Source organism: Crassostrea angulata, chromosome 10 (assembly GCF_025612915.1).
Source record: "Crassostrea angulata isolate pt1a10 chromosome 10, ASM2561291v2, whole genome shotgun sequence".
Classification (NCBI taxonomy): domain Eukaryota; kingdom Metazoa; phylum Mollusca; class Bivalvia; order Ostreida; family Ostreidae; genus Magallana; species Magallana angulata.
In genome coordinates, this window is record NC_069120.1 from 32,672,592 (window position 1) to 32,696,348 (window position 23,757).

General features: G+C 33.2%; 1 protein-coding gene across 2 annotated transcripts in view; it reads right to left on the reverse strand.

The window, feature by feature from the left end:
- The window catches only part of LOC128165838 (annexin A4-like), a 48,974-nt gene that overhangs the window by 14,667 nt on the left and 10,550 nt on the right, over positions 1-23,757 (reverse strand). For both annotated transcript variants that reach the window (XM_052830688.1, XM_052830689.1), the window contains exons 4-10: positions 22,933-23,012; positions 19,779-19,883; positions 19,301-19,348; positions 10,445-10,513; positions 9,211-9,451; positions 6,376-6,470; positions 2,258-2,371 (exon numbers count right to left, since the gene is read on the reverse strand). In XM_052830688.1, coding sequence (XP_052686648.1) covers positions 2,258-2,371; positions 6,376-6,470; positions 9,211-9,451; positions 10,445-10,513; positions 19,301-19,348; positions 19,779-19,883; positions 22,933-23,012 — 752 coding nt within the window. The remainder of the gene's footprint in view (positions 1-2,257; positions 2,372-6,375; positions 6,471-9,210; positions 9,452-10,444; positions 10,514-19,300; positions 19,349-19,778; positions 19,884-22,932; positions 23,013-23,757) is intronic.

The window sequence follows — 23,757 nt, forward strand, 5'->3', positions numbered from 1 at the left end:
GATGAACTTTGACGTCACGGGGTCAACACCGCTATATGAGAAGCAGCAGAATCGTAGGAAAACTGTTTGTTTTCTTGCATTGTTTAATTGATATATGAACATTGTTTTCTGTTGTTTTATTTCCTTATCAACCCTGGATGACTAAATATACCATTGTTTGAGTTTATACCCGTATTTTATCAAACAAAATGCTGAATTTGGAAAACTGTTTGCAGTGCTTCATGAATTAAGTCAAATGTGTAACACATTTTGCATATAAATGCACAGCATATGTAGCAAAATGACAATTAATCAAACCACTATTGTTATAAGAAACATATTTTGTTAATACATGTATTGTCATTCTTTCGAAATGATTTTTCCGTGACATTTTTAACTGATTAATAATATTGATAATACATATTTTGTAAAAGGTAATGCAGGGTCTATTCCTCATATAAGGCATAAAATTACAAATGATGCCAACAGAGTATTCAATAATATTGATATCGGACTAATAACAATCAAAATAGTATGCACTCTTTAACAAACCAACACAGGATTATAAACGGATCAAGACGAAAGTCCAAGAAGGCTGCATGATTAAGTCTGTCTCGTATTCTTTTAAAAATACAAAAATGGAATTTCATTTTACATTTATTTACATCCTTTGTCAAAATGTTCAAGTTTTTTCAGATTTCAAAATGATTCATTGTCGTTATAACATTTAAGCTATATGGAGATATTGCGGTTTATTGCTGACCATAGTGCTCGAAAGAAAGATGCACTTTATTAAATAAGAGAAACTAAGACCAACGTAATTACTTCCAAAATAACTACTTGATCACATAAAAAAAGGTTTAAATTGCTGAATTGTAAATTTGGTCATTATTTAAGTGATTAGATAAGTAACAATAAGGCATTTATTTCGAACATTAGTTTACTTTTTGATAGTCTCATGCATGATTCTTTAATCACTGATTTACGGACTATACACGAGTATTAGCTTACGAATGCTTGATTTACACAGTCTAATTTATTTTTCTGTTTTATTTTTTAACAGTTGAGAAGCTAATTATATACAAATCAATTTACCAGTGTGTGAAACCCTCTCTTTGTTAACCAGACTCGTGTACTCGTGTATACATACCCCAGATACACATGTGTCTGGAGCAGTGGCTTCATTAGTTTACCTGTTTACCTGTGTCAATGTTTCAGATCACTCGTGTGTGAAAGGCTATTATGTAATCAAATAATGAACATAAATCTGCCCATGAAAGCATTTTAAGATATCGTATTCATTGGTAAAAAGGCGACGAGGATAGCAAATTTCAAATTCCTTTAAAAAGAAATCTGATGTAATAAAATAATTACGGATACAAATTTCTAAATCTACAATACTTAAAATAACTAGATTCGTCAAAACATCAGACCTGTATCAATCATTTTGGCTGAAAAATCGAATTTAATTTGTATAGCTTTGTAAAGAAATTTTCCTCCTGTTGATTTCCCAAAGCAGGTAAAAATTAGCCACCTTGAAGCGGCATAACTCCGTTATTTTTGCATCGATTTTGATGCGGTTTTTTGCATTTAATTCTGGTAAATAAACTCTTTGACATAAGTTTCACATCGGCTGGGCTGCAGGTACCCTTTAAAATTTCGTAGTGTCAGTTAACCAATAGAAGAAGGGGAATTGCGTAACATTACGTATACAGTATGTGTATACAGAATTTGGGTGAATGCCGTCAGGGTGGGTGACCTGCAGCAAAAAGTGTGACTTGGGGTCCACTAAATATTACAAACAGCGAAATTTTCTTGATAGAATAATTTAATTTCAAATAAATGAAAACTTGTTTTTCAATTCAAATTAAAAAAAAAAAATCTTCTGCGAATTCATAACACAATGTTAACAACACACATCTATGAAATTACCTCTTAACGATATACTTTACACTCGATCTAAATACAACTAACAAACAGACTATAACCAGGGTTAAAATTGTCATAAATATCATATATTTTAAATTTCATTTAAAACCATTGAGAACGTCCGGTTTTATAAGTTGATAAAAAATCGCCTATGGGAGTTTTAATGTTAAACTGAATTCACGCGTGGCACATTTTCAACTCTCAGAAAATAATGGCGAGATTTTAAAATCCGCGAAGGATGCTTCTCGCGATTTTACGCAGATATTAATTCCTCGTGTTTAATGAGGAATTTACAGTATTGCAGCTAGAAGTTCAAGAGAGCTAGCCATCAGAATATAACAGTACTTACATATATAGCTTCCTTAATGCAATATGCATCATATACAGCTGGGGGAACAAAAAGTGCCATAACTGCTGATCTGTAGTCACCACTTAATTCAGATTCTATATCTTCAATTAAATCCTAAAAACAAAAGATTAAGAAATTACACATATAAAACAATGAGTAGCGACCCAAGCGCCAAACCATTTAAATATATATCTTTAGTGTAAATAAATAATTTATAACTATTTTATGAATGATTGTATTTTGGTTTGCAGTGTTTATGTATTTAGCTAAACTACATGTTTGGGTTCAAAACCCAATTAAAATTTGCTTCCTCTAAACTCTTGTAAATTGCATGTATATTTGCATGTATCGGCTATCGCACAAGTGATTTTCTATTCATATTAAATCATGACACCATTATTAGCTATACGGAATTAAAATTGAAAGTTATTCCATGAAATAGTTTTGTTTTTTTTAGTTAAATTAATGTTTGAATTTGAAGAGTCTGTACATGTATTAATCTATCATTTATCATATAGTTTAAGTACATATCATTCCTGTCACCAGAAATATTGGGTTGTCATTTACAACAAGACATCTACATATTTAAAAAAAAACATGATCTGAGATGTTTTCATATCTCATTTTTAAATTCTTAAGTTCAGCAGTACATTAATTAATATAACAAAATATGTTCTATCAAAAGGTGTTTTCAGATAACAGAAAATAACTTAAAAGCTCCTGACAATTTTGTCTAAATCATCAGTTATGTACAGCATCACGTCTGTTTAGAAAAAAGAGGCCCATGGGCCACATTGCTCACCTCAGCAACAATAGGCATGATACAAATCAGCATAATGGAGTCATAATAGGACAATGTATTACAAGAGGCCCATGAGCCACATTGCTCACCTGAGCAATAATAGACATAATAAAGTCAGCTTTATGGAGTCATATACAAACTATCTGGACAATGTATAGCTGCAGGTCTGTACCTCCCAGTCTGAAAAAATTTGGATGGACGACGTGGGAGCTACAGTGCCTCCCATAGTAAAAATCTGCAATTTACGGCGCACAAAAATATGCACTAGTTTGGGACTGATTAATCTTATTTCCGAACATATTCTGTAAAAATAATTGATTTCAAATAATTCCTTTGACATTTTACTACAGATATTGTCACTTTACTTGCCTCTGATATTCTTTTAAACACCATCACCAGTACCGTAAAGTGAAGTGGTGCAGTTTGTTTACACGAAATAATGGTGACTCTCGATCTCGACGTGAATTAAACATTTTTTTTTTTCCAAGGTCGATAAGCGTGTTTTGGGAAAAGTCTGGGGCAAGGAAAGAGTTGATATCAGTTGGAAATTGCATGAAGAATTTAGTGCCTCTTTTTTTTTTTAAACAGAATTTGTGTGTAAATAAGGTTAATCAGTCCCAAACTAGAGCAGATTTTTGTGTACAGTAAATTACAGATTTTTACTATGGGAGGCACTGTAGCTCCCAGGTCGTCTATCCTTCTCCCAGGGAATATGATTTGAATTAACTTGAATCTACCCTACCTGAGGATCGATGCTTTCACAAAAATTTCATCTTTCCTGGCAAATTGGTTTATAAGAAGATTTTTCTCTATACATTTCTATATATAAAAATTCAACCCCCATTTTGGCTGCACCCTACCCCCAGGGGTCATGATTTTCACAATTTTAAATCTACCCTACTGGGAATTCTTCCCTACAAGCTGTCTAATTAGATTCTGAGAAGAAGTTTTTTATAGATTATTCTATATATTCCTATGTAAAACTTCCCTTTGCATTGTTGCCCCATCCTACCCCCAGAGGTCATGATTTTCACAACTGTGAATCTACACTACCTCAGGATACTTTCAACAAGTTTAAGCTTTCCTGGATAGATGGTTCTTGAGAAGATTTTTGAAAATTTCCTAAAAATTTTCAATAACTCCTAATTATCTCCTTTTTGAAAAGGGTATAGTCCTTACTTTTCACAACTATGAATGCCTTTTGCCTAAGGGTGCTTTCTGCCAAGTTTTGTTGACATTGGCTCCGTTGATCTAGAGAAGATGTTGAAAATTTGAAAAGCTAAAAGAAAGACAGACAGACAGAGAGACGGACAACAGACAAAATGTGATCAGAAAAGCTCACTTGAGCTTTCATCTTAGGTGAGCTTTAATTAAATTGATTTGAATTTTGATAATATATCCATTGATAAAATATTTGGTAAATTTATTTAAGTTTAATTAAGAAAAAACTAGACAACATTGAGATGGTGACCATCTCAAAGGGCCCTGCTTGAATAAGTGACAATAGGATGAAAAGCATTTCAGAGAATTTTTCTTTGACCTTGACCTATAACTTAGAAATTTTGAATGAAATGAAATTTTAGAATGGCTTAAAACTTTTGATTAAATCTCATTACCCCTTACAAACAGGAATTTTTCTTCAGCCTGAGCAAGATTAAGCAAATGGGAAATCTACGGTCTAAAACTGATTATAAAAAGATCTACTATGACCTTCACATTGACTTTGTTCAAATTATAAAGTCACTGCACACCATTAAACCAAAAGCTCTTTTAAGGTGGTATGGGTAAATTCCATGTTGTGACGTACTGTTTATTGAAATAAACAGTAAAATGAAGTGTAAATACATAAGTAGTTTCTTTCCCAATATTGTTACGTAACAGCATAGCGCAGTGGGTTAGAGGGTTTACTACGAATCTGTATGTCATGAGTTCGCTTGGGATTTTACAATTATAACCTCTCCAAATATTTTTACAAGCTATATTTTGGTTAAATATTGAAAAAATTTGAAAATTCTAAGCCGGTGAAAGTATTTCGATTATAATATACTTTTATCTAGTAAATTAATATAGACAGATGTCACATACCACCTTAATGTGAAGTAAGAGCCGATTAGGGCTAAGTGAAGAGTATATATATGCTCTGAAATAATTTGACCTACAAACACCATTCAAGGTCACTGCCCACCCTTTAATCGTAAGCACTCTGTAAGTGAAGTATCAGCCAGATTGGAGAAAAGATATGCTCCAAACAAGGATTTTTCATATAATTCTACTATGACTTCACACTTGACCTTGAAACTTGGTTTAAGGTCACTGCATACCCTTCACTTAAAAGTTCTGTTAATGTGAAGTATGGGCCAAAAGGATTAAGTGGAGAGTATATATATGCTCTGAAAAAAAAATTTGCATGATCAAATATGACCTTGACACTTGACCTACAAACTTTATTTAACAACACTGCACACCCTTTGACCATAGAAACTCTGTGAGTAAAGTTTGAGCCAGATTTTGGCCAAGGAGGGGGAGAAGATATGCTCTGGACAAGGATTTTTTTTTATAATTCTGCTATGACCTTAAGCTTTGACCTAGAAACAAAATTCAAGGTCATTGCATACCCTTTTCCCAAAGGCACTCTGTGGGTAAAGTATGAGCCAGACTGGGCCAAGGGTATATATGCTCAAGACAAGAGATCATGGATGGACAGACCAACAGACAGACTGTTCACTATATGGCACCTACAGAGTGAGGCCCTGATTACTAAAAAGGTACCAAATTATGCCATGTTTTCAGATCACAAAAGTTTAACTTCACTTTGAAAGCCCCAACATTTTTCTGGATCCATGCAACTTGCATCATCATTCTTTTCTTGTTTTTTATTTTTGTTAACGTCTGAGGCGCGGGGCGCAGGAAAAGGGATCTGCATTGACTGGTCAGTATTATGCATGTTATACAGTTTAAAGCCATAGTATTTGTACCATTTTGGTGATCATGTTCAAGTTTGGTTACATTTGGCTTTGAAAAAGTAAAAATACTCATTATTAATAACTAGGGTTAACTGAACATAAATTTTGAGTCTATCACTTTTGAATTTATTCATTTTCTATGCCTGCAGAAAGTACAATACCAAGCACAAAACAGTTTTCATTGGTCAAATCTAAGCTTAGAACTTAATTCATTTTCAACAACTACTGTGTTTTTTGGGGGGGATGCTCATATATGAGCACACACACACATACTTGCAGGTTAACTACTAAGGTGACTTTATATGTAGGGAAAGAAAGAGGTTGAGAGAGTGAGAAAATTACTAAGTACTCACTCGTCCATATGAAGTCTTGTATTTCTTCTTCAAATCCTGTCTTTGGGCATTATTTCTGGTAGTTATCACATGTGTTATGGCATCTTCATTTGTACCTAAGCAAAATAGTATATAATGTACTAATATTAACTACCGGTAATATTTAATTTTTATATTATAATAATATTTAACTAATATTTAACTATATTTATATTTTTATATTTATATTTAACTATATTTGACTAATATTTTAACTAATATTTAACTTTCAATATGACATATACCAGTAGATGTCATATTGAAAGTTAAATTTTTGCCCAATATTTTATACTCTCTGATCTTTTCACATTTAAGGAATACAGCCGCACCTGCTGTTACGGCCACCTTTAATCAGCGGCCACTCGCCATGAACGGCCAGTTTCAATCCCGCCCGTTTAGTTTTTCACTATATTTTAAATGATTTCAGTGGCCACCTGTCTAATGCAGCCAGCGGCCACTGTTTTTAGGTCCCATGGTTTCAACATGCCTGTTTTCAACGGCCATTTAGTCTGTTTTGTCACATGACTTTTGACTCTGACATGTGACCCCGTATCGAAACAAGCCAAACTTAGACAGCTGATAATGCTTTAATGACAAATAATTGAGTGTGTAATTTAAAGTCTGCTGAGATTTAATGAGATAATTGATTATGATAACACCTGTTTTGTGTTTATATATCTACACGTACTTATATACTTCATTACAAAGTTATTAAATGGCCAGTCTTGCGCTAAACAGCTTAACATTTTTCTAAAAAATTTTGTGAGATAATTAAAGAGGTGCTTATTATATATCCCAATGGAATTTTGATACTTTTTCAAAGAGGTGAAATATTGGCTATCGTAGTTCATTACGTAGCCTTTGTCGGAAACGCTACTTCTGTTTGTTTACCTCATTTAATCACTTGAAAATTATTATTTGGGCGTATTTAGCAGAAAATGTTTTGCTCTTAAAACATTGCTAGATAAATTGAATTAAAACGGCCATTAAAAGTTAATATAAACTGTTTATTCAGCAATCTGAGCTGTGCATTCACCTTCTCTGTGTACGCCGCCATTACAGATGCTATTAATAAATCTGTGCAATAGAGCCAAAATGAAAATACTTGGTGTTTTTTCTTCATTAATTTGAAACCTGGAATAAGAGGCCACCTGTCTTAAGCGGCCAGGTTGTCATTGTCCCACAAGTGGCCTCTTAATTTAAACAGGTGCGACTGTATATCAATTTAGAATTTAGTGTATCACAGCCTTCCCAAGGTCATATATCATTATAGCCCATTTCACTTATGACCTACATGGGTCTTTATGATACAAGGCCATAATATTTTCATTTTTTCACATAGTTCACAGGTGAGTAATAATCACAATCACAGTGTAGAACTTATATACAATATATGAACAACTTATTTACACAAAATCAAATTGCACTTATGCAGGTTTCACAATGCACAATGCACAACTTTATATACACTGAAAAACCTCCTGGAAAAGTCCATCACAAAGACAAGACGCCTATTTTCAGGGAAAAAAGTAAAAAAACTCAGGGAGCAAAAATCGACACGTCCGACCTGCTCAATGACACGTGACACCTTCAATGTTTTTAATATTTATTTAATGATAAAAGAACTATATATGATTTTAGTCAAATTTGGCCCCCTTAATTTGCTAATTTTCAAGTGATTCAGGTACATTAATTTGTTGTGTAATTTTCTAAAAGAGTTGACATAAAATATGTTTTTCACCTATTTATTTGATTAAATACGCACTCACTGGCAGTATATGACGTCAGAAGTGACGCTATTTTTATAATTCAATCAAAAACAGTCAAAAATAGACATTTTTCTGATCTTTTTTCGAATCGGAAATCTAGAGCGACTCTTTGAACAAGAACAAACTTTTTGTCACTCATAAGTACTGGAGAGATACATCTTTGGTGAAAATATTTTGTTTGTTCAAGCAGTCGCTCAATGTTTCCTTAAAGAAAAACTGCTTCAAAACAAGCAGTTTTATGCTAAAAATGCGAAAATGGCAGGAAAAGGTAAACTGTATGATGTCATATCTTTAAATTGTGGGCACTAAAATCAAAATGAAAATTGTGAAAAAACTTCAAACGTATATTTGTTCAAATAAAACAAAGAATAAAAGTAAAATGACAATGTTCATTTAAGGCGGCCATTTTAGCCTCAAACCATATATAGTCCTTTGAACCGCGATTTGAGTCTTTTCCTAACCCCCAAGGGTTTAAAACAAACTGATAAATCTACTTTAAATCAGAATATTTATATGTAGCATGACAACTTGGTGACAAAGAAGATTTTCTAAGATTTAATACATTTTACTATATGGCAATGTAAACCTGAGGCCTGAACCCCTGATCGAGGGGCCATGAATTTCACAATTTCGGTTACGAGCTGCATGGACACCATAACCATGCATTCAGTTTTTTCCTCACATGTGTGAAAGTAGAGAAGATTTTTTAAAATTTGGCTCTTATTTTTTGGCATATTTGGCTCCACCTGTGGCCCCCTGGGGGTGGTAGAGCCATGAATTTCACAATTTAGATTCCTTTTACCATAGGGATGCTTCATACCAAAAATAGTAAGAATTGGTCATGTGCTTTTCAAGAAGAAGTAAAAAATGTAAAATTGTTAACGGACTACGCACAACGGACAAAGACCAATGGCATTAGGTCTTAAAAACTTTGCTATGTCCAAGCTTTTGCTAGATCCATGTTTGTACTATACGAGTTTCACTGTATATCTCAATATTTATTTTAAAACTAAGTGCATACACATAAAAAAGCTCAGGTATTACTTACCCAAACCTCTCATAGCTGATCTCAAATACTGTACATCATATTCTGCATTCCACTTTTTTTTGGTCAAATCTTCATCCTTTGTGGCCATGAACTCTACAACTGGGTCTGTTGGTCCATATGTGTGATAAAATCCAATGGTTCCCTCTGTAATGTCCAGGGTTCCAGAGACTTTTAAGCGCCGCATCAGTTCATCAATGTAAACTGAGCGTAACTTTTCCTTCAACATAGCTTCAACTTTTGGCTGTTATAAAATTAGTTACAAACATGTATTTATGTCAAATAGTTTTATTTTAGTAAACAAGAGAACCAAGTGCAACATTGCCCATCCAAACAGTTCTTGTATGACTTTCCAAATTTTTACATACGAAACTCTACTAAATATTACGGTATACAACTCACAAAAACTCTCATATATTCCAGGATTTAACAATACATTAAAACAATAATTATATAGATCATTAAGACCTCCTTTTGGCCAGGACTAATAGAATCATTCATTATTACATTGGTGGATAGCAAGGGGACAAAATTCACTGTCTAGGGCAAGGCTCTGTCGAGTCCTAGACAATGAATCTTGGCCCTAAGGTTGAATTTCACTATCCCATTCGAGTATAAAATGATTATTTTTCTTGCATTATAAATAATAAAGAGATGTCTGACAACTTTCTGTTATAATGTTCAAAAGATTACTTTCGATTTATCCCTCAACATGTTTAATCAAAATAGTGTATTAAAGTCAAAATGAGGGGAATCAGGGGATTTGAGAGTTTTTAAAATAAAAATATGATAAATTGTTATCAAATAACCAAAACCATTACTGAAAGGATAATCTTAATCCATTAGTTTTCATTTCAGTACAGCAGAAGTTTCTTAATTAGATTTTAAAGAAGTATAGTTAATACCGCGGTACACAGTGTAAGACAGAAAAATCTTACACTGCTATCTCACACTGGACAAACCGATCTCATACCAAAGGTAATGCGAGAAATCATATTCTGAGTTCTAACATGCACCAACTAGCCAATCTTATAATTTTAGGCCACAATGCAGCAATTTGAAAGATGATATCTTTGGATAATGAATAATGATACGAAGCAAAAAGTAGATTACCGGGTACAATGACCTACCTATTATAACTCCTAGTCATATGTCCTAAATAAAATAACCATACAACATACAGAAGTATTGATAGGTTTTCAATAAGAAGTTCCTAGATAAAAAACAAAAAAGTTACATCAGTTTCCTCTTCATTATCTTCTTCTTCCTCTTCTTCAGTGTCATCTTCCTCGACTTTTCTTTGCTTCTACAAATAAAATTTTACAGTTAACTCATAAGACACAATAAAGCTAGTAAAGTGGTTCAGATGAATGGCCTCATTAACAAATATTATTAAGAACATTGTTCATTACATTTGAAGACAAAGCAATGATTGAGCAGTTATATAGTTTCAAAAAAGCCGTAGCAAGAAACCTTCTCTGAATGGGTTGATATCCTCAATCAAGATTATGACACAAATAGATATATTGCTTGCAAAAATAATAGTCAAGTCTAAATTGGGAAAACTGGAAGAATTTATTCAATATCTAGAGCAATTCTCTCTCCTCTCCTCTATTTCTCAATACTTAATATCAAGTTAAGGAAGGAGTCTTTTCTAGTTTTCGACTTGTCAAACGTAAATTTGATTAATTGTTCATGAAATCAAGATGAAAGGAATTTAAAATAGTATATTTTTCTTTCTTTTTTACTATCATACAATTTGGCATAGAAAAAGTAATCAATATTTAGAATCTAACAAGGACTATATTTTTGGCGTAATATTGGCGTAGGAAAATATCACATGTTTCGCAATTCAGAATTGCTGCAGATTAATGAGTTTGTTTTAGCATTTTAAAAACAATAACATTAACGTTGGATTTTTTTTACTAATGTGAACTATAATGATATGATACTTGGGTTTCAGAATATGTTTTTAAAATATGATTTGCCTATCAAATTACATTTTTATATGCTTTTTAAGCGCCCATTCTATACCTTGATTTTTATGAAAAAATCACTAAAATCAGTTTTTCTCTCTTATTAAATGGTCAATATATTAGCTTTTGTGTCAGTTTATATCTTTAAATAAAGTTTTCATAATACATAAATATCAGAAATATTTTATTATTGGAAGTATAAAAAAATAATCAAAATTTCTTTAAAAATAAAAAAAAAATAGAGGAAATTCGGGCTAAGCAATATCAATTTTAGTATAAATATTTATTCCAATTTAGTAGTATAAGCTGATAGACATTCTGATATTCTATCTATTCATTGAAAAATAGAATATTCAAATCTTAAACAAATGTCTACAGAACTACAAAGAGCTACGCTTATTTTTATCATCCACTAGCTACATTGAGGAAAAAGGTAGTGACCTTGACCTGACCTTTATGCGTAAACAAAAAGGTCAAATTTGATTAAACTTATAGAATCATTTGGTAATATGATCCATTTGACTGTGTCAAAATTTCATGAATTTCTTATTATAAGAAGAATGTTTGATAACGAGAAGACTCCCTCCTTAATAAGAATTTATAATGATTTATATGAATACTTGAATAAAAAAAACTGGTAACAGTTCCGTCTGTTGACAATGGGTTTCAAGGGGTGTCAATTTTAACTGTAACCCTCCCAAACAGGTCCTATTTATTTATTATACTGAATGTCTTAATTAAAAAAAAAACTTAAATGACTTTTTTGGGAATGATGTTATTCTACGGCAAACCATATGCTCATAATTTACGGGCACATAACAATTCGTTACATTATACTTCCATGTTAAATACTGAAATCTGATTGGTTAAAGCACAGTTTATGATCTGTTCTATTACCCTCAGCGTTAGCAACACACTTGGCAACAGGTAACACAACGAGTTGTTACGTGCACAAAAATTATGTGCGTACGCTTAGCCGTAGAATTCACATCATTTCTATGAAGTCAGTTTAGCTTTTTTTTAACATTAACCTTTGTCTGTAAGTCACAGACTAATAGATTTTAAGTTGGACTTACAAAATTTATGTCTAGTTAGTCTGGCTGGACTAATACAAAAGTTCTGCTTAAATAAATGTTTGTTATCCTAAGGATACAAAAGTCTTCATGCATAAACAGTTAAGTTGAAATAAAATGGAATTAAAAGATAAAAAGTGGGTTTTTGTACTCATTTTAGCATTAGCAATTTAAAAGAAAAGAGCAGTTAACATTTCTAGAACATGAACTGCGAAAAAGGTGTTTTTAAAGAAATAAAAAACAATAAATAAAATCCGCCCTCCGCCCAATATTTTTTGCAAATCAGGATGAGAATCTAAATATTAATTTTATGTGGCCTTTCAAGACATTAACACATGGCCGAAATGCACGGTGTTCCCTAGGCATCGCACAGGTCCAAACTGACCATCAGAAATCCTACCGGCGACGCTAATGAAGTAATTTCCACGGTCACATTAATAAACAACCAATCACTTATGTATAAGATAATCTATTTTGTATCAAAGGACAAGAACTAACAATATATTGTGTTCTCTGGTGATTGCACCTGGCTACATCAGCGACAGTTCGGAAAAGAGAGATAAACAAAAGCCTGCAAAACCGGGATGCCCGATAAAAAAACAAAACAAACACACCCCACCAAATACACTACAACAGTAGGAAAAAAGAGGAAATTTAATGGCTAATTTCTGAAAAGCCCCTTTTTCACCTGGAAAATTTAGTTGATTTCATTTTCTTTGTTATAGAAAATACTCTTAAATACTTAATTATGCATAATGATATTTATTTGGGTTTTATTTACTTATTTTTTATTCCGATGTAAAATTGAAAGTAATCAGAATTTCCTCGATGTCACATGTTCCAAAGCAAATCACTAGAAAGATTCAGAAATTCCATGTTTTATCGATTATAAATTGTGCAAGCCCTGCTCGAGATTAACGCATACAATAGGTAAATAAACAAACAATATAATGTGTACACAGGTAAGGTCAGTCCTGTATGCGGTCATTCGGAACAACTATCCATGTTGGTAGCTTTAAAGCTGAACACCACTCATAAATAGGCACCGCCACACAGATGGTATATAAACCCTTCGATTTCGTTACACCCGATTGCACACCTGAAACTTGTGGTGGACGTGTAGTATTCCTTTCGCAGTCTTTTGATTTTATGCATTTATTTCTTATTCTATGTGCATATTCTGTTTGTAAATAATGCATAGACTAACTTACTGTAAACCAATTTTTATTCGCGGCGACTTTATTTCGTGATCAACTGCCGATAAACTGGTTCACGACTAATGTTCGCGACCAAGCATTATCCAAACCTGTATTGTTATAAAAACTATAGACAAATGATTGGTTCACGGCGAGAAATATTCATGACGACAAGGCTCTCGCTAACCTCGCAAAAATTTCTTGCATGCGCATAACAGTTGGTTTTCAGTACTTGATGTTAGTATTCTCCAGGCTTGAAAATTTGATAATTTTATCGCGACCGAGTAAAACAGTGAGGCAAGATGTACATCCACACAGGTGAGACCTCTACAGCAAAGTACTTTGAACTGTTTAGAGGCCTGTGCCTTATATAGGGGTTGTAGGGACAGCAGTGATGAAAGAGAAATATGGCATACAGTGCCTATTTACGAGTGATGTTCAGCTTTAGTCTTACAGATTATCAGGAAAAAATACAAGAGGCCTTAAAGGGACACGTTTTATTGTTAAAATTTTCTTTTATTATTTTATGTATTTTATGTATAAAATCTTGCTCATTTTGAATGACTGACCAAAATTTTAATGTAAGAAGTCAAGTATTAAAGCCCTATTCACAATTGGCACAAGATCAGAAAAGACAAAATATTCGTGCGATCGAAAAAATTATATATGAATCATAAACTGGTGCCAAAATAATCGAATTTGAAAAAGTATTCGTACGAAATTCGCATGATCTAAGCAAGCATTGTGCGATGTAAACGCATTAAATCTTGTGATATATCTTGCGTCTATATGTGACTGTTGTACAATGAAAGCGACTGTTGAAAGAGAATGTGATAGGATCTAGCGAGAGACCAGGTAATTGGATGATTGAACTTGCGAATGCTCGTGCGAGCCAGAGGGGGGATATATACCGCCCCTTTCCGACGCTCTTCAGTAGAGAAAGTTGAGAGAGACAGAGATGCAGTAACAAGGAAATCAAACAATCACACCGTTATTGCTACTGAAAAATCAGACAATTTTTCGAAAACAACGTATTTTGTTTAATCATATGTTGTTTGATACAATAAAACCTTTATTGCATAAATGTTCATATGGTGAAGCCCTCGAGAAAATTGATTTTTCTTGGAGCAATAAATCTTCATATTCCCCTCACCATCATGCAATTAATGTATATTGTTATTTGTGGTCTGAAACAGAGATGCTTATACAGGGTTTATATATACTGGTGGCAAAGCATGGCATATTGAGGCTAATAAGTTGTGCAATGATAGTAAAACGTTGCAAGATTACATAAGACATGTTAAGCAATAGTCTCATGGTCGCAAAACACACGCATATACAGCAGCGATTCATCTTACGACCTTTAAAAATCGTGCATCACTCTTGCGAGTACACAAAACATTCTAAAACGTTCGTACATTTGATTGCGTCTGAATAGTGTGCATATCCACTATTTTTAAGAAAAGAGACTTGATGCGAGCACTAAAATGCATGCAATAAATACGAGACCCCGTGCAATGTATGGGAGAGCTTCGTGCCAATCTAAAAAATTCTGATTGCAAAGTGTTGTAAAGTGCTCGTGCACCAATTGTGAAAGGGGCTTAAGAGAGATACAGAGGTAAAAAGTCATTGTTATGTAAACAAAGCTCGAGTCTTGTATTTGTTTACAAATTATGTAAAGTATGGAATTACAAATTTTTTTCTCCAAATGATTGATGAAGTGGCAAACAAGGTAAACTGATCAATGTGTTCATAGTTAATATGATAAACAGAAACAAGAGGCCCAGGGGCCACATCGCTCACCTGAGCAACAATCGCATTAATTCTGATCAAATTAGCATTACAGTATCAAAATATCCTGATAATTGAGTACAGTAGATCTTGCTAAAAAAAAATAAAAATCTGCCAATTTTATCCACCTCATATTTTTTGGTAAATACCAAGCCCCTTTTGTTGTTGTAACTGTAAGAAGATTTTTCTCTATTCCTTTATACCCCCCCCCCCCCCCTTCCCATTTCGTGGCCCCACTTTTCACTAGGGAATCATGGTTTCATCAAACATAAATCTGCATAACCTGTGCTTTCACACTAAGTACTGAGTTTTGGACCGAAAACTTTCCCAGAATATTTTTAAAGATTTTCTCTATATCTTCCTATGTAAAACTTGATCCCCCAATTGTGGCCCCACCCTACCCCCGGGGACCATGATTTGAACAAACTTGAATCTACACTATCTGAGGATGCTTCCACTCAAATTTGAGCTTTCTTGGCCTAAGAGTTTTTGAGAAGAAGATTTTTAAAGATTTTCTCTATATATTCCTATGTAAAACTTGATCCCCTAATTGTGGCCCCACCCTACCCCCGGGGATCATGATTTGAACAAACTTGAATCAATACTACCTGATGATACTCCCATTTTAATTTGAGCTTTTCTGGCCTGATAGTTTTTGAGAAAAAGATTTTTAAAGATTTTCTCTATATATTCCTATGTAAAACTTGATCCCCCAATTGTGGCCCCTCCCTACCCCCGGGGACCATGATTTGAACAAACTTGAATCTACACTACCTGATGATGCCTCCACACAAGTTTAAGCTTTTCCGGCCGAATAGTTTTTGAGAAGAAGATTTTTTAAAAATACCAACAAATTTTCAATAATTCTCAATTATCTCCCCTTTAAAGAGGGCGTAGCACTTCATTTGAACAAACTTGAATCCTCTTCACCTAGTGGTGCTTTGTGCCAAATTTGGTTGAAATCTGCCCAGTGGTTCTTGAGAAGAAGATGAAAATGTGAAAAGTTTACGACGACGACGACGACGACGACAACGACGACAGACAACGGACAAATTGTGATCAGAAAAGCTCACTTGAGCCTTTGGCTCAGGTGAGCTAAAAAGCAACATTGGATTGAGACTTATACCAATAAAACACATTTGTAAACCATAACAAAGTTTAAGCTTTGTTTACAAAACAAAGACTTTCAAATTCTGTATCTTGCTTATAACTCAATATTTGACTTTCAAATTTTCATAAAGCATTAAAAATACAAATATTAACCATTCAAAACATTAAAATTGGGAAAATGAAATGTTAAATTTTGAGCTCAAATCATGTCCAAGTCCCTTTAACGACCACCTGAGTACCATAGCCCATACACAAACTTGTTGTAGAGTCTCATATATGCACTTTGAGTTTCATTTTGGAGTAGAAAAATTATAGTATTGAAATGACAACCACCTTCCTGCCTGGAATCTTTTGTAGAGGACTAATATAGCAAAAGAGTTGAGTTCCTAAAAGAGTGTATGACCTAATAATGAAAAGGTGCTCAAATTCAGTAGACATTAGTATCTTAATACAAAGGGTTTTATGTTTATAAGTTTTCATAGATAAACTAAAACAAGATGGCTAGTATACTATTTATTACTATACTATTAACAAGTGGGAGTAGAGAAGAAGATTTTTGAAAATTTTGCTTTTTTGGGCATATTTAGCCCTGCCTCGCACAACAAGGGATGAAAACCAACTGTAATAGGTCGCCTGAGTCACTCAGTTGACCTAATAAAGGGATATATAAGAAATGGTGTTTTCATATTAGATCAGATTAACAGAATTCTTCAATTAACTGCTATCAGATTAAGTGGAACCCTCTGTATCTAGCATGATGTACATTGTAATGATACATTTCTGTGATTATAGAGTTACTGAGTGAAAACAGGCGCATGCAGGATGTCATGGGTGACTTGATTATTTCTTTGCCCTAAGGAGTTGTCATAGAGAATATGTGACAAGCACATGTGTTCACAACAATGGCCTCCATAGGGACACTTATGTGTTTAAAAAACTAAAGGTGAAGAGAAGGCAAAATACAGTAATGAATTTAATTTTGACAGGCAAATAAAATTACCTGCGCACTAGTTTAATGAAACATTTCTGTTTCTGTCTAGCAAGACAAATGCATAAAAAAGTTAGTGTTCAACTCTATTACATACACACTTTAAAAAAATACTTTAAAAATTTTCAAAGTGCATTTGGCATCAAGTAAACACACTTTAAAAAAAATATATGAATTTCAAATACAATATTTCTTTTGAAAATATTACACACAAAAAATCAGACATTGCATTGAAAAATTGGCAAATTTAACACCCTTTTTTGAAAGTGCATTGACATTAATTTGTCCAAAATTTTAGTTACTTTGAATTTTTTTTTTTTGGTAAGTGTCTTGCCACATCGCAACCCTATCAACAAACAAGAACCATGACCAAGAATCATAAATTTCAAACTTTTTACACTGGCCTATAAATGCATATTGAACTCAACTAACATGAACCAATTCAAGATTGACATAATTTGTATTAGTAGAGGTCCCCTTGCTTATCCCAAACATGCACTCAGTTTGCCTACTAGATGCCCTGCAGTATTTTTAAACTTTTTAATTGAAATGATAAATGCATTTTCTTTATTGATATTACCACTTGAACCCAGCCCTAACACCAGAACTTCTGACCTTAAATATCACAATTTTAGAATTGCTTTTACATTTTTACTCCAAATTCGTAGCCTTTTATACATTAAAAAAAAACTAATAAAAAAGTCATCTGTAAAACAACAAATCTTCAAACTAGCTCAAAATAAAACACAGGAAAATGAAATCATCACGACAAAGGGTGGGCTATTTTTTTCCATATGAAAAAAATACAAATACTAGTAACTATTGTCACTACAATGTTTAAAGAAAAATCCTAAATTAAACTAGAAAACTGACCAGTCAGGAAGGGCCCCGCTATGACAATTAATATAGAGAAGTGAAAAAAACTTCCTATTCCATCCTCTTTATATAATTAACAATGATGAAAAATAAATGCCCAGCAGAAGATGTAAAGAACTGGATTATATAGGATCTCGTGATTTGTAGTTGGATATGATTTTCATCCAACAATTAAAGTGTTTTTTTCTTGAGCCTTAGTGAGGGAATAAAACACACAAGTTGGATAAAAATCATATTATACTACAAATCATATGAGATTCTATTTATCCCATGTTTTATACACCGCAATCAATGTTTATACTGTTTATAAAACTCTACATTATTTTACTTCATTATGCCATTGTAAAGTCACAACTGTGGGATATCAAAAAAATATCCAATGAGTCATATCCACGGGATAAAGTGGGTTAACATGGGATGAAATAAAATTTGTTAAAAAAACAAATTCAAGAATTGATACCGATGCAATGATACCTAGGCTTTGCCTCTATTCAATAAATTATCATAAATCAATGTGTACAGTATTTTAACCAAAATAAAATATGAATATTATATTTTAAAGAATGTACACAATACTACACATCATTCAAAATTGACCTTAACTTCAAAACAAAGTTGATTTGCAGACACAGGCAGTGCAGTAATTAATCTCAATGTGACAGATAGAGATAAAGCTTAGGATTTTCTTTCTGTGGAAGGTTAATTAATCCCAAAGGACAAATATTGCACAGCCTTCCATGTATACAATGGTAACATTCTCAGCAGTTATCTCTCTTTGCCCATTCATTCTCAGCAGTTATCTCTCTTTGCCCATTCTTCTTATGCATAGTTAGGAATCTACCCCACCACCCCAGCTCCAAACCAGAAGACATAGAGAACCAAACTTAGCATCAAAATATGTATTTCTGCCTACTGAACTACCATACCAAATTTGAACTTGATTGGGCAACCATAAAATAAGTTATTAGAAAAAAACAGGAAATTTGTGGACGGAAGAGTGACAGACGGACGGACAGAAGGACGGACGGACAGAGTGATTACTTTAGGGCACCCGCAAATCCTTGCGGGGCCCTAATAACAAACCTTTTTCTTTCCTTTCTTTCTCTTTATACCCATTTCCTGTGATATTCGCTGTAATAATAATTAGAATAAAAGATTAAAATTGAGTAGTTTTGAAGTAAGAATTATGATTATCATAAGAATTATTGCAAGTGTTGGGAGCCAACTTCATTTTACAAGATGATGAAAAATTTAATTCAAAAGTTTTATCAATATCACACAAAAAATAATATATAATAGCATTAAGGTCTAGAAACCAACTGCATTCTGTCATGAATAACATGAGAAAATGATATGAAGAAATAGGACAAAAAGACTACGCCTATTCCCCCCAAATTTTAAAGGCCCATTACAAAATTTATATAATTTTTACAATTGTTCTTTGTTACTGGGGTATTTAAATTGATAAATGGAGTTTAGCAAGGAACAAACTAAGGAGAGTTTTAATGGTAAAATGTTATCTTCAATGTATATTCAATATTTCCCATTTTCAAAATGATACCTCTTTCATCTGTTGCTGGGCATACCATTGGTTCTGGTACATCTGCTGGTTGTACTGGTCCACCATCCCCTGGGGAGCAGGAGGAGGGGGAGGCGGCTGCCACGTCTGAAAATTCAACATCAAATTGTCAATTAGAAACCAAAATATTGTAAAAATACACATACAGCAGATCTAGATGTCAAAGATCTGGATGTAACATTCTAATCTCTTGTTCTAAAACATAAGCTATAGTCATAAATATATGGTAACAGAGATAACATATAATATATATATCATAACGTTAAACTTCCAATTTAATGCTGACTTAATACTGCTGATTACAAATTTCTATAAAAAGTTGAGAAGGAAATTTTTTATTCCTCATATCCTAAAAAATTAGCCTTGTAGATTCAAGAAGTCATTAAAGTCATGTTTGCATGTTAAGGGAAAATTAATGAATAAAATCATGCTTACAAGAGGCCCATGGGCCACATCGCTCACCTGAGGAACAATAGGTATGATAAAAGCAGTTTAATGGAGTCATAATACAAACTATCTGGACAATGTACAATAATACATGTAGATCCTGTATAAATAAAATCCATCCCCCCCCCCCCTAGATATTTTTATGTTTATAATCATTAGTCCCTTTTCTAACAGGATGATTTTATAGACATATCACATGTTGAGTATTGCAGTTCTCAAAACAGTCTGGGCGGACTCCGAAAAGGAGTAAACTCCGAAAACGGAGTATATGGCACCGTCATGCACTGCGATTTTCTCAACTTCCGTTTTGTAGCTAATGTAAATAATGGAGAGTTGCCTCCCTTTCCCGTAAAAACGTGATTGAAAAATAGATTGAAATCCGTCAGAAGCGTGAAAAAAAATATGGAAACGACTCAGAAATGATTCATCTTAAAATAATACTTTAAAAAAAAGTGGAAATGTTTCGGTAAACAACAGGAAAAATACATCAAATATTAAAACTCATACGTGGTCGACCAGGACTTATAAGATAAGAAAATCGGACTTCAAATTAAGACTTGGAAATATGGAAATTGAAAATTAATTGTTGCACTAATGTAAGTATTCAAGCCTTTAATATAGATGATGGTTTTTTTTTTAAATACGACAAAATTACAATGTATACAAGGTTTTAAGAAGTGCCGACTTGGCGAGTCAGCGCGTGATCAAAAGAACGGTGTAATGACTACAAACGGGATAAAAAAAACTAACAGTAATAGTGTATTTCACACCCTAGCACATAAATTATCTTTAATAATAGTGAAATCATGGAAAAAAACATTAATTATTCACTTTATTGGCTTCTTTATCGGAAACAGAATTGACAAACTTTGACAGCAAATAAAATTTGATTTGCCCAACGAACGTATATTTTTGCCAAATACATTCTGTTGAAACATGTCTTATAAAGCATTTAAACGTATTTTCAGACCTGCATATGAATAATCCGCTTTGCACAATCAATTTTCCTGAGTGCCCTGTTTTCACGTAAAAATCGGATATTTTGATTAACTGCGCATGCGCCGAACTCCTTTTTCGGAGTATTTTTTCTTTTGAGAAATCACTTCCGTTTACTCCGTTTTCGGAGTCCGCCCAGACTGCAAAAAGATCCTTAAAGCAATATGAGCTGTATTTATTAGAATTTTATTTTGCTGCAAAAACCTGCATGTAACTTAAACTTTTATGATAAATAAGATTTGAACAAATCATTAATTTTTGTCAGAGGAAAGATTTCTTTTCTAAGGAGTATTATATAGCAGTTCAATTTTTGTACAGGATGACAATAATTCAATTTTGCTTCAATTAAGGCTTCTTAATGGCTCTTCCCACAAAAATAAGGCTAACAGAATTTAAAAACCACTGATATTTTTTGTCATTTTAGTAGAAAATAACAATTTTGTATAAAAAAATTTAGCAAGAAAATTGCAGCTCATATTGCTTTAACAATTGTTTATATATGGGATATAAAGCTACATCAAACCCTGAACCTTCTTGTGAGGCCAAAAAATTGTCCTGAAGCCAAAGTCTTAACAATCATAAAGAATCATCTGGCTGATTAGTTTCTGAGAAGAAGATTTTTAAAGATTTACTCTATATATTTCTATGTAAAACTTTAACACCCCCCTCCCAATGTGGCCCCACCCTACCCCCAGGGATCATGATTTTAACAATTTTGATTCTACACTATCTGAGGATACTTCCACACAAGTTTCAGCTTTCCTGGCTGATTAGTTTCTGAGAAGAAGATTTTTAAAGATTTACTCTGTATATTCCTATGTAAAACTTTGACCCCCACTGTGGCCTCACCCTACCCCCAGGGATCATGATTTTCACATCTTTGAATCTACACTACCTTAGGATGCTTCTGCACAAGTTTCAGCTTTCCGGGTCAAATTGTTATTGAGAAAAAGATTTTTGAAAATTTCTCAAAATTTTTCATTATTTTCTTATTATCTCCCCTTGAAAAAGGGTGTGGCCCTTAATTTTCACAACTTTGAACCCCCTTTGTCTAAGGATGATTTGTGCCAAGTTTGGTTGAAATTGGCCCAGTAGTTCATGAGAAGATGTTGAAAATGTGAAAAGTTTACAGACAGACAAAATGTGATCAGAAAAGCTCACTTGAGCTTTCAGCTCAGGTGAGCTAATAATATATAGTTTTTTGTGGAAGAAGTTATTTAAAGACATGGATTGAAGTAAAATTACAGTATTGTCATTCTAGACATAAATTGGTTCCTTAATAGCTTCAGAATTGTAGTGCTATAAGAAATTTGGGTTGACGAACTGTAGAGCTAGTTCCATCCATACAAAAAACTGTGTATGGGGGTATAATTACAAACAAAAAGTTGTGCATGGTTTTGAACTTATTCAACTAATTTAGTAATATAGTCTGTAAATATTTTTCTATTAAAAATTTTGGAGTGATTTTACCACTTATGCTTGCCTTGCTTTACATGCTCAAATGTTTTTCTAAACAAAGTGAAGTGAGTTAAATTCATGTCTGGATTAAGAGTCCCCATTTTTACTCTAAACAAACCACAACATCAAAATATAAAATTTATGCTCTTTAAAAAACAGCTCATTTTGCTTTAATGGACAATGCACTAGCTACACCAGAACAAGATCCAATATGGCAACCCCCCCACCCATACACCTGTTGTTGATATTGTGGGTTGTTTTGATACTGTTGGTAGCATCCTTGAATGGCCTGGAATGGATTTGCGCCATATCCTCCTGCAAAGATATGAGAAAAGAAATACAAGCTAGCTTCAATTATTGATTGTCAGTTTTGATTATCCAGTTGTTCAAGGGTAATCAAGCTTGGGCGATCGAGATGATAAATTACAGGAGAGAGAAAAATCAATAGGCTTTCATTCTAGGGGTCCCTCATTGCTGAACAAAAGTTAGGGCTGTAGCTATGAACCCTAATGTTCATGCACATTACCGTCCATGGAACATGCATTCGTGGACTATATACCCATCTGTCTGCCTGTCTCTTTCCTTAAAGATAATAACTCAAGTGAGTTTAAACCGTCTGTGAACTTGAAATTCTAACAGATACTATATACCTCTCCTCTTAAGAATCAGTATCAAATTTACTCCATTACTCTTTTAGTGTATATGTAAAAAAGATTTGTTTTGGTTTTGGGTTTTTCTATTTTAAATTGAAACCTTATTCATAATGTCATCTTTCATTTACATTTTTAAAAAATTGTCAAGACGTCTCTTTTAATTAAATCTACTGTTAATTAGAATTAAGTCAATGTTCATTTTGTTCATGCAATACAAGAGGACACTTGAAGTTGTAAGTGTCCAAGAAAAAAGGTGTGGAAATACTCTTCCACAAATTTGCTCTCTCTCTCTCTCTCTCTCTCTCTCTCTCTCTCTCTCTCTCTCTCTCTCTCCACACACACAAAGTAAAACTTGTGTTGCTTGACCTTCAAGATAGGAAAAATTACATCATAATATTCAAGGAATT